A 12,117-nucleotide genomic window follows, 5' to 3' on the forward strand; every position below is an offset into this window, starting at 1 on the left:
TTCAAAGTTTGATAAATTCTGCCAAATTGCCCTCAAAACATGCTTTGCCAATTCATACGCCCCCTTGTTGGAGATGCCCTTTCCCTTCACACATACACATGATCAGTTTTGCTAATCTTCCCTTAATAATTGTTTATTGTTTCAATTTGCCTAGTGCTCTTTCTGCCTCTCTACGTATCTTCCTGTGAAAACCCATGTCCCACCAATGGATCCACAGGGGACAGGGTTTCTCTGGCATCAGTTTTCCTGGGATAGGCCAACCATTGAGGGCTCAGTCCCTGTGGACCTCCCTCAGGCTGGGCCCTTGCTCTGTCTCTCAGGCTGAACCTTCGGGAGCTGGGCCCCTGGGCCTCCCACATGCGCTGGCTGGTCTGGATTATGGCCTCTGTGGGCACCATCTATGTCTTCTTCTTCCATGAGCGGTAAGCCAGGGCTGAGGGCCCCAGGTGGGCGGGGTACCCCTGGAGAGAGTTCATGGGGTGAGACCCCAGGGTGATGGCTCTGCCTGGCCTCCCCATGTTCAAGACTGTGGATGGACACCAGGTCCCACGGCCCATAGAGTCAATCTGAAGAGCTTTCTAAAAAGACACTGTAGGTTCCTAGACCTGTGTCACCTATATGCCAGGTAGGCCACCATTGTTCTCTAAGCTGTGTGTCTTAGGGTTCTCTAGAGAAACAGACAAGTGATATAGATACATGGATGGATGGATGGATGGATGGATGGATGGATGGATGGATGGATAGAGAAAGATTTTCTTCAAGGAATTGGTTCATGTGATTGTAGAGGGCTGGCAAGTCCAAAATCCATAGGTCAGGTGACAGGCTGGAGACTCTTGCAGGATTGAGTCCCAAGATCCATAGGTCAGGTGATGGAAAAAGTGTAGAGTGAAGAGAGAATTCTGCCAAAATATCTATTAATAGTCTGGAGGCAGAACACACCCTAGTGAAACTCCCTTTTGAACTGATTGATGGATCACATTATTATTAGATTACATTATGGAAAATGATTGCATTATATTATATCACGGAAGATCATTACATTACACTACGTTATAGTACATTACATTATGGAACAGCAACTAGACTAGTGTTTGGCAAGACCACTGGGCACCATAGCCCAACCCAGATGACACATCAATTAACCATCCTATGTTAGCAGATAATGGGGAGTGGCTTTGAGAGTCACACTCCCTCCACCCCTATCCTACTCAGTGACAGGGCTGGGAATAATTAAGTGGGAAAGAAACAGAGAGAAAGAAGCAAAAGAGAGTGACCGACTCCTAGAATCTCAGCGCCCACAGGGCCTTTAGAGATCATTTAGACAAGGGATGGCAAATAGGCTTCAGTCAATGCACCAGCTCAGATTGATTGAGAGTGGCTGCTTGGGCACTGCAGGCCAAGATGCTGTGACGTCTGCCATGGGCTTGAGCGTGGGGAGTGTTGGCATGCATGCTATACCTAGTGTTTGCAATCCCTGTTCTAGCTCAAGGGTGCCATTTCACAGATGTGGAAACCGAGTCTTAGAGAGGAAAAGAGACTCACACCACTCTGTCAGCACCTACAAGGGTGTGGCTGGGTAAAATCTGAGCCACGGAGTGCCAGCCAGAGGGCAGGGTTCTTTCTTCTCACTCCTCATAAATGAGGAGCTGAATGCTGCTTCCTCCTGGGGAGGCATGCTCTGAGGCCAAGATGGCGTGTCTTCCTGCCAGGTACAAACTCCTGGAGCTGCTCTGCTACATCGTGATGGGCTTTTTCCCCGCCCTGGTCATTCTTTCAATGGTAAGTTCCACCCATGCAGCGTGGGGCCTCACCTTCTAGCCGGAGGGGCCCTAACTCTCAAGACTGGCAAGTCTAACCCTCTCCTTGGCAGGTGGGGAAATGGAGGCCCAGAAGGGCAATGTGACTTGCTGCAAGAGGCAGAAGAACATGCAGGTTAATAACAAGGGCTCTCAAGTTAGACAACCTGGGTTCTCCACCATTACTGTCTGCCTAACCTTGAGTAGGAGTCCCTAGGTCTATTATATTGTGGTATACATCAAAGATGCATTATGTATATTCAAATACATATATATATTTATCTATAGTAAATGTATATACATATTTTTTTAAATAATATTTTATTGTGAAGGTTTACATAGCAGTTTAGGTTCCTATTCAACAATTTCTACACAAGTTGTTCAGTGATGTTGGTTACATTCTTTACAATGCATGAACATTCTCGTTATTTCCATTCTTGTTGTTCCTTTTCCATTAATCTAGTTTCCCTGCCCCTGTACATTCTCATCTTTGTTTTAAAGTAATTGTTGACCATTTGGTTATATATAGTAAATGTATATTTAAATACACCCTCATTGCAAAAGTAAGTCCAGTATGGAAATGTATAAAAGGATGGAAACCATTCTTCAGCCTCCTCCCCAGCTACACGCCCCAGCTACAACCACCGTTAATAGTTTGTTGTGTATTTTGTCAGTTTTTTACTTACATACAAATATATGTGGATATGTTGGCTTGTTTAGTTTCCTTTTACAAAAATGAGATTTTACTATACTACTGTTCTGCAACACACTTTTCTCAGTTATCACAATGTTGTGGACGTTTTTCCATGACAGTCACCGAGAGTAATACCTGCCTCATAAGGTTGTTGTGAAGATGACAGTAGCTAACTTATGTAAAGCACTTGATACAGTGCCTAGCATATAGTAAGTGCTAGTAAATATTAGGTATTAATACTGTTGAGTCTATTGTTGTGGCTATTCTGTTAACCCATCTCATTGAGGATTTCCCTAGTTTTCATTGGTTCTCCACTTTACCAAACTTGATGTTCTTTCGGACTCAGACATACCAATGATCATGAAGATTGCGCAGGACTGGTCAACATTTAATTCTGTTATACATAAGGTAGCTATGAATTGGAGCCAACTCAACGGCAACCGACAACATTATTAATGTTATTAGTATATCATTAATTTTCAATGACAATATTCTTGGGGACTGAGTGATTAAATTATTGAGCATTTGTACAATGAAATACTATGCAGCTGTTCAAAAGGCTAACGTGGGTCTATATGAGGAAATGTAGAAGAATTTCCAAGAGACTTTATTTTGTAGAAAATCAGACTGCAGAATGGTAAGAATAGTATGAGCCCATTTATCTAAAAGTGATTATCTCCTATGCATATATCCATATATATGAAGGGCATATTGTGTATTGTAAGTGTATAGGAAATTTCTGGAAGGGTACCAAAAAACACTGTTAATGGTAATTACCTTTAGGAAGTGGACGGAGGGAGCTGGAGGAGGCTTGGCAGACTTCTTACTCTTTAATTCCCTCCCTTTTGGCTCAAGTTCTTTTTCCCAAAAACCATTCTAATGCTAATAGTGGTCATCTCTGCAGGATGGGATTACTACTTCTTCCCTTACTACTTTTTGTTTGTTTTCTCTAATTTTTTTTTTTTTGCCACAGACATGTATTACTTTTTAGAAAAGATACAAAGCTACAAAGATACTTTTGATAGAAGTTTTGATAGAAATGCTTTACATTGAGAAGAAATCTGAGGAGAACTGGCATTATTCCAGTGTTGGAACTCACTATCTGGGAATCTGGGATGGTTCGCCGTCTACTATATGTGTAGGTTAGTTTGGGTGGTGTGGGATGGCTGGGCTGCTCCTCTGATATGTGCTTCACCCTTTTTCTTGCCGACAGCCCAACACTGAGGGAATCTGGGAGCTGATGACTGGAGGGGTCTTCTACTGCTTGGGCATGGTGTTCTTCAAGAGTGATGGAAGGATCCCCTTTGCCCATGCCATCTGGCATCTGTTTGTGGCATTCGGTGCTGGTACCCACTACTATGCCATCTGGAGATACCTCTATCTGCCCAGCACCTTGCAGGCCAAGGTGTCCAAATGAAGCGGTTCAGACTCCATGGTGCATTTAGGCTCTTGGAGCAGAACATCATGGAAAGTGTTTCTGAGAACTTTAGTCCAGACCACAGTGCCAACACCTGTCTGCTCTCGCATGGGTAGAGCTGTTGATGGGTCTGAGGTTACTTCTGGTGATAGCTGGCCAGACCGTCCTTCCGGCCTCAGGTGAGAAAGAAGACAGTCACTTTTACTGAAGAGAAATTAACCCTGTAATTTGTTTCTATTTTAGACAACTCTTTCATAATACAACTGACATGAACATCTTCAGAAAAGGAAGCAGGCATTGTCTTGGCAACTTGGGGACTGATGGGCCAATATTTGGTTCTTGAGGTCCTGAGAAATCCGGCAAGGCTGGTAGGTTGTTTATACCTGGCTGGTCAGGGTCCCCTTCTCTGCTACCAAGGTCCTGGCTGGGTAATTGTCCCCTGTTTAGGGAAAGCCACTCAGCTGGTAGATCAGGGTTGGGGAATATCCATGACTGTGGCAGACATTACCAATCAAGTGCAGCATCACTTCTGTGGTTTCAGAATTCTTTTCTGCACAGGGATCTGGGCAACCACTACTAGTTAATTCGGTTCTCATGATGGAACATTGTTGCCTTTCCTGCCCTGGTGGACTTAGAAGTGGGACCATGACCAGACCAGTTAAGTGTCTGCATATAGGGGACCACACTCATTTCCTATACTAATGCCTTCTCTTCCCTCTCCCTTTTCCCTTTTGGGGAAGCCCTTGGAGTGGGGAGGTTTGGAGAAGAAGACCACAGTGCCCACTCCCAGCAAATCCTGTGGTTCTGCTCCACTGTAGCTGGTTGTCAGTACAGGGGAGAAGTGAGCAGTTGGGGATGGGGAAGCTGCTACTGGGCCATTTCTTCTCATCCCACAAAATCCAGAGAAATCATTGACAACATTCCTAAGAGGGGACAAGAAGGTCCCTGGGAATGTGCTCACTTGTTCCATATTTAGAGGTGGCGATGCCAACATTCTGATTTTCTCTTGGGGCCAATCAGCAGTTCTCAGAGGCCACTTGATTTAACAATCAGGGCCCCTCTGGCAGGAGGAGGGATGACCTCAGCCACATTTGAATATGGATCAGAGCAGAGTATCCTTCCCATCCTGGCAGTCCCCAGTAGCCCAACAATAAGGCTCTGGTGAGGAGGGAGCTCGGCTTCCCAGGCTGGGCTCAGCCTCTGTAAAATGCCATGTGGGCACTTAATGGGGAGGGAAGCAGCAGGCCTGGCTCTGGGACCTGACTTAGAATCTCAGAATCTCTGGATGGAGAATCTGTCTTGAGTCAGACAGACCTTGTTTTATGACTCCCACCCAAAGTGAGGTGGACAAAGAGATGCCTTATGCTTAGCTCTTATACATTCCAGGGTATTCCGGCATCTGGAACCCCATGTGTCCAAGCCAGTATTACATTCTCTTGACACATTCCTCAGACAGATGGGCTCTGAGCTGGGAGATGCTTTGGGGATAGGGGTGTGTGTGTGTGTGTTTGTGTGTGTGTGTGTGTCTGTGTACGTACACAGGCATTCCCAATCCCCAGAAGTGGCCTGCCTTTTGTAAGCCTACTCCATGGAGCTCACCAAGTGTTTCCCATCAGTAGGGGTCAGGGTTGGAGGTCTGAGGGGGAGGGGAAGCTCTATACGGGAGGAAGGAGGCTGCGGGGGGTGGGGGGTGGGGGGTTGTGGTGGTGGTGGTGGTGGTTCTTGCTCTGAATTGGGGCAGGGGCACCATGACTTGACCTGTAGCTGGGCCTGAGGCAGGGTCAACAACTGACCAGCAACAGGGGAGGGGTCATGTTGGCTCCTGGGGCTGCTTCTTGAGACCTCTCAAAGGATGGCACCATGCTAGGCTGCAGTAAAAACCCCACCATTGAGATGCTGAGAGGGACGAAGTTACTATTGCCAGGGCCTTTGGGACCCTGGGTGTTTGGAACCTTGACATGGGACTTCTTTCATGACCTTGTAGTCTCTGCTGAGCTCCCAAGTCTAAAATCTGCACCTCCCTCTGCCCCCCTTCTCCTGGGTATTCGATCTTCTTGGACCCTCCTCAGGATAGCTTACTACCCCTTAGTGCCTCCCCACCTTTTGAGACTTCGGTCCCTCTGAAAGATCCCGGCTGTGCACAGCTGGCCAGCAGGAATCCACACATCCCAGTCTCCTTGGCCTCTCTGGTTGCCTTACTTGAGGTTTGATGTATCAAGGGTGCAATCAGTTCATGTACTTGGCAGCTAACTGCAAAGTTGGTGGTTTGAGTCCACCCAGAGGTGCCTTGTAAGAAAGGCCTGGTGATCTACTTCCAAAAAATCAGCCACTGAGAACCCAATGGAGCACAAGTCTACTCTGACACACATGGAGTTGCCATAAGTTGGAGTCAACTTGACAGCAAATGGTAACTGCTGGTACCAAGCTGGAGAGTGTGAATCTGAGTGTAAGGTCCCATGTCTGCCAGAGCTTTGGAGCTGGAAGGGGTGGGACAGCAAACTCACAAGCTCCCTTTATAGACCAGAAGGTGGAGGAAGAGAGCAGTTGAGTGACATGCATAGGGCATAGAGTTGGTCAGGGCTGGAGCTTGAACTCAGGTCAGCCTGACTCCCGGTCCAGTCAGTGCTCTTTCTGCCCACACCTCTTTCTTGTCTTTGCAGGGGACTGCTGCCCCTGCTCCGTGTATAATGCTGTGGCCCGGTGTGCCCACCCCAGTGCCGCCCCCTCCCCAAACCTGGCACTATAGGTCACATAGCTATTCTAATGGCCTACCTGGCATCCCCCTGGTCTGGGTCCTCATTCTCCACATGCACGGGGCATGTGGGAGCACACAACTGTCTGTGCATGTGGCTCCTTAGTCCCTGTTTCCATATGTCCAGGCTTGGATGGTGCAGAGGCAAGAGGCTTTGGGGCAACGTGGAGAAGTCTCAGGGGTGGGGGTAGAGACCAGAAGATCTGGTCCTGCTTCTTTGCTTCCTGCTTGTTGTGTGACTTTGGGCAGATCACTTCTCCTCTCTGAGCTGTCATCTGGCCAGCCGGGCTGCTGTAACTAAGTACCACAAACTTGGTGGCTTAAAATAACCGAAATGTATTGTCTCTCAGTTCAGGAGGCCAAAAGTCCGAAATCAAGGTATTGGCAGGGCCGTGCTCCCTCCAAAGGTTCTACAGGAGGATCTTTCCTTGCCTCTTCCAGCTTCTGGTGGCCGAGTGTTCCTTGGCTTGTGGCAGCATCACTCCAATCGGTGCCTCTTACTTCATATGGCTGTCTTTCCTCTGTGTCTTTCTGTGTCTTCACGTGGCATTCTTCTCTGTGTGTCTGTGTCCAAATTTCCCTCGTCATATAAGAACACCAGTCATTGGATTTAGGGCCCACCTGAATCCAGAAACCTCATCTTAACTTGATTATATCTGCAAAGACTATTTCCAAACAAGGTCACATTCACAGGTATCGGGAGGTAGGACTTGAACATATCCCTTGGAGGGACACAATTCAACCCACAACAGCTGTAAAGCAAACTGATGGTCTCTAATCGGCCAATTGTAAGTGGACTTCAGTCTGTGCTCTCCCCACTGTGGACACCAGGGATGAGCACAAAGCCTGAGCTGGTGGGCTGGGCTGGCTTCAGCTGGCATGGGAGACCCCTCACCAGTTCGAGGAGAGCTCCCCTGGGAGAGGTGAAGGTTGTGGGCACAGCTCCTTCCGGGAGCAATGCTGAGACCCTCCTCCATACGTACACACCTGATAGACACAAAGTAGGGAAAATAACACTAAAGAATCCCAAATGGGCAGAGAAACACCACGGGTTGCCTAGAGGCATGCTGTCTAATATGATAGCCATTAGCCACATGTGAGAGTCTCTGGGTGGCACAAATGTTAAGTGCTTGACTACTAGCTGAACAATTGATGGTTCAACCCCACCCATAGGCACCTCAGAAGAAAGGTCTGGTGATCTGCTTCTAAAAGGTGACAACCTTGAAAACCCAGTGAAACACAGTTCTACTCTGTACACATGGGGTCACCATGAGTCAGCAACTAACCATGAAAACAAGCTGCAGGTGACTATTGAAATTTAAGTCAATTAATATGACATATAAATAAAAATTCAGTTCCTCATTTTCACTAGCCACATTTAAGTGCTCAATAGCCACATGTGGCTAATGGCTACCATTTTGGACAGCACCAGATACAGACCATGCCCATTGTTGCAGAAAGTTCTATTGGGTAGCCCTGGTAGAGCAGTAGTCTTTTTGCTCTCTGCACTCCTCTACAGTCTGAAAAGTTACTGAGAACACCAAAGAACTTTTATTTATGTGGACCTTACCTATTAATATCACAGTAAATATGAAAACTGAGACTATTTAAAATATTTACTCATTTACAGATAACAAATCCATACATGTTAACATCAATAATATTTTTTCTATTACAAATAATGATATTTTTCCAAACAAAAAAGATTTAGGGAGAAGAATGGCATTGTTTTTGCATTTTTGAGAATCTCTGTAATTAACGCCTGGAGCCTCCTTTGTGCTACTGATTTCAGACTTTTATGATATCGTACATCATGGAACTTCTGGAAAATTCCACGTGCACTCATGAAAGAGAAAGGGAAGAAGACAATGCAATAGTATTAATATTACTCAGCATCTCCCTACCCCAGAGAACCACTGTTAACCTTTTGGTGGTTTTCTTTCTGTGTTTTCCCCCATCAATATACCATATTTTTACGCAAATAACGCACACGTTACATGTTTTTCCAACCATGCAATGCCCTCATGCATTATTTTCCTAGGTGTGTTACGTGCATTATGTGTGGGCGCGTTATTTATGTGGGCTCATTATTTGCCAAAATATATGATACATAGTTTTTACTTAATTGTTTTCTTCTCTTACTGTATACAGTTCTATATCCTACTTTGAAAAACACAACTTTTGAAGTATTTTCCATATTATTTCAAACCTTTTGTAAACATTATTTTAAAAGTCTACATTGAGTGGATGTACCACAATTTATTAAACTATTCTTTTAATTTAGGCTATAGATACATATATCTATGATGAAGATCTTTTGACATAAAGTTTCCCCCATATTTAGCATATTTTCTTTAGAAAACATTAAGAAGTTTGTTAAAACTTGCCTCATGCTGTCTGTGCCACCCAGCTGAGGCTGCCATTCTACTTGCGGCCACTGTACTGACCATTCCTACAATTGGTCACTGTCCCCCTCCTCTGGGGGAGTCTGGGCATCTGAGGACCTACTGCCTGGGTGCTGCCCAAGGGCTAGCTAATCTGGGAGGTTTAGAACAGTCAACTCAGGCATGAGACATGAGATGTGAAGGAGGGAGGGGGAGCTGTGTGCCTGTTCTGCAGGTAGTCTGGCTGGTAGGTAGGAGAGGAAGGTGTGGTTTGTGGAGGGGACGCTGCTGGAGGCAAAGTCATGAGCCTTATGTGATGAGGAGACCTCGTCCCATCTAATGCTGCTCTGCTGCTGGTGTGAGATGAGAAGTTGAGGGTATTGTTCTGTGCTTGTTTATGGCATCTTGGAGACCAACTATTAGGTATTCAGGAATTTTGCAAGTTGTTAAACCATTGGTAGTGTGGAATTGGCCACAGTGGGAATATTTACACCATGGAAACTGGCAAATGCTACAAATCACAACTAATTATTTTTGGAGAGCTAGTTTACCAGTAGAGCCTGGTGGCATAGTGGTTAAGAGCTCAGCTGCTGAACAAAAGGTTGGCAGTTTGAATCCACCAGCTGCTCCTTGGAAATGCTACAAGGCAGTTCTACTGTGTCCTATAGAGTTGCTATGAGTTGGAATTGGCTTGACAGCAACAGGGTTTTTTTTTTTTTTTTTTTTTTTTTCAGTTTGCCAGCATGCCATTGCCTGCACCCCACGTATAAAAACCATAAACCAAACACATTTCCATTGAGTCAATTCCAACTCATGATGACCCTGTGTGTTGCAGAATGGAACTGCTCCCTAGGGTTTTCTTTGCTGTAATCTTTACAGGAGCAGATCGCCAGGCCTTTTTTCCACGGAGCTGCCGGGTGGGTTTGATGAGCAATCTTTAGATTAGCAGTCGATTGCAAACTGCTTTTGCCGTACTTTCCTGTAATCCACTGCCCTCTTCATCAGTCTAATGGCTAATATGTGTACACTTACATGTACACGTGTTTCTCTCCCACAACCTGGCAAGATGAACGTATTGTTTCCATATTACCTGGGGAAACTGAGGCTGCTCAGAGAAGTAAGTGACTTGTCCAAGGACGTGTGGCTGGTGCAGGACGAGGTCTGGAATCTAACTCATGGTCTTCTGGTGTTATATCCTTCCTTCTCCCATGGCGCCAGGCTGTTTTGCACCCCAAGAGCTGAAATCTGGGGCAGCAGCTAAAGGCCATCTCTGCAAAGTCCTCCCAAGGCCTTCCTGCTCCTGTTCTTGGCCCCATCTCCTGGCTGCTGAATTCCTGAATTCCATCAGTGTTGCCTGAGCCTTGAAAGATGTAAGGATAGAAATGCAGATGTTCTCTGCTTCTGCCCTCAGTGAGCCATCTCAGGGGACTGACAAAGGCAGACTCTCTAGTGGACAAGGATGCTTTATATTTGAGCCCTGAGCTCTGGGGTGCACTTTGTTGGGGACTCCACTGGGCAGGGAGAATGCCGTGGGCCTGTCCCCTATAGTGTTTCTATCTGTGCAGATGGCTTTTCCCTTTGGCCCCCACAAGATAAAAACCTCATGTGTGTCATAGTAGAACTGTGCTCCATATTGTTGTCAGTGGCCGCGATCTTTCAGAAGTAGCTAGCCAGGACTTTCTTCTGAGGTGCCTCTGGGTGGACTCGAACCTCCAACCTTGCAGTTAGCAGCCTAGTGTGTTAACAGCTTGTACCACTCAGGGACTCCTCCCAGAAGATAAAGGGGCATTTAAATACCTTTTAAAAAAAGTTGCTGTAGAGTCATTTCTGACTCATAGTGACCCCATGTGTATCAGAGTAGAACTGCACTCCACAGGGTTTTCATTGGTTATCTTTCAAAAGCAGATTGCCAGGTCTTTCCTTTCCTGTCGTGCCCTATCCTATCCTGCCCTATCCTAACCTATTCATCTCATTTTTTTTAAAGTTGCTGACTGCAACCCACTAAATTGACTTTAGGATCCACAAGTGGGTCTGAACCCTCAGTTCTGGAAACTCCTCTCTTGGTGGTATACCCCTGAAAGCCATGGTCGTTGGTAACAGATGCCTTGTGCCTATGTGCCACGATTGGCAGACGTCAGCATGGTGCCATGCTTGGGGAGCTTGGGTGCCCCACAGCCAGAGGGGGACAGGTAAGGATAAAGAAATTAGGAGCTTTTGAGAACCTGGTTACCCAGAACCCTGACCCCACTAAGAGGAATACACGACCAAATTATATGGTCTCTCGTCCTGGCAATGGCCCCATTGGGGGGTTTTGGTGTTGGTGGTCCTGGAGACCTCATGTGGGCAATATGCCAGAATGTGTGCAGCATTAGTTCAGGCAGGGCTCGGGAGGCAGGAGGGAGAGATTAAGTTATTCAGGGAAGGAGAGGATCCCGATTTTGCAAACGCTTTTGTCTCTTTGTAAGTGATATCAAATTCCAGGCTCTGGCTTGCTGCTGAGTGAACTGCCCACCAGTCCTGGGCTGCACTGAGGGATCTTTCCACTTTTGTGCTGGCCCAGGGCCTGCTGCTCTACAAGGCCTTTCTTTAGGAAAAACAGGAGTGCCCAGATTGTCTTTGATACTAACTTTTTTAGACCTCTGATGTCTGCAGTGTTTGAGAATGGCATTAGTGGCATGACTTTTTAAAAATGTCCTGCTGGTATTGGACACTTTCTGTCTTTGTGCAATCAGTCTTTTGTATTAACACAGTATTTGATAAACATTTGTATCAAGAAGAATAATCTTTCCAGTGAATATTGTTGTTTCCAGTGGAGTAGAAAGAACTCAAATGAATAAAAATTCAAGATGCCTCACTCTTGCCTAACTGTCTTTTTAAAAATAACATTTGTCAGCAAGGGAGAATAAAGAAAACTAAAGGTACAAGGGAAAGATTAGTCCAATGGACTAATGAACCACAACTACCACGGCCTCCACCAGACTGAGTCCAGCACAACTGGATGGTGCCCGGCTACCACCACTGACTGCTCTGACAGGGATCACAATAGAGGGTCCCAGACAGAGCTGGAGAAAAAT

General features: G+C 46.0%; 1 protein-coding gene across 1 annotated transcript in view; it reads left to right on the top strand.

The window, feature by feature from the left end:
* The window catches only part of MMD2 (monocyte to macrophage differentiation associated 2), a 31,655-nt gene extending 27,663 nt beyond the window's left edge, over nucleotides 1-3,992 (top strand). The window contains exons 5-7 of the mRNA XM_004380837.1: nucleotides 321-422; nucleotides 1,710-1,779; nucleotides 3,704-3,992. Of these exons, the coding sequence (XP_004380894.1) occupies nucleotides 321-422; nucleotides 1,710-1,779; nucleotides 3,704-3,907 (376 nt within the window). The 3' untranslated portion in view covers nucleotides 3,908-3,992. The remainder of the gene's footprint in view (nucleotides 1-320; nucleotides 423-1,709; nucleotides 1,780-3,703) is intronic.
* Nucleotides 3,993-12,117: the final 8,125 nt, after the last annotated feature.

The sequence above is a fragment of the Trichechus manatus genome, unplaced genomic scaffold, assembly GCF_000243295.1.
Source record: "Trichechus manatus latirostris isolate Lorelei unplaced genomic scaffold, TriManLat1.0 scaffold00077, whole genome shotgun sequence".
In the NCBI taxonomy this organism is placed as follows: Eukaryota; Metazoa; Chordata; class Mammalia; order Sirenia; family Trichechidae; genus Trichechus; species Trichechus manatus.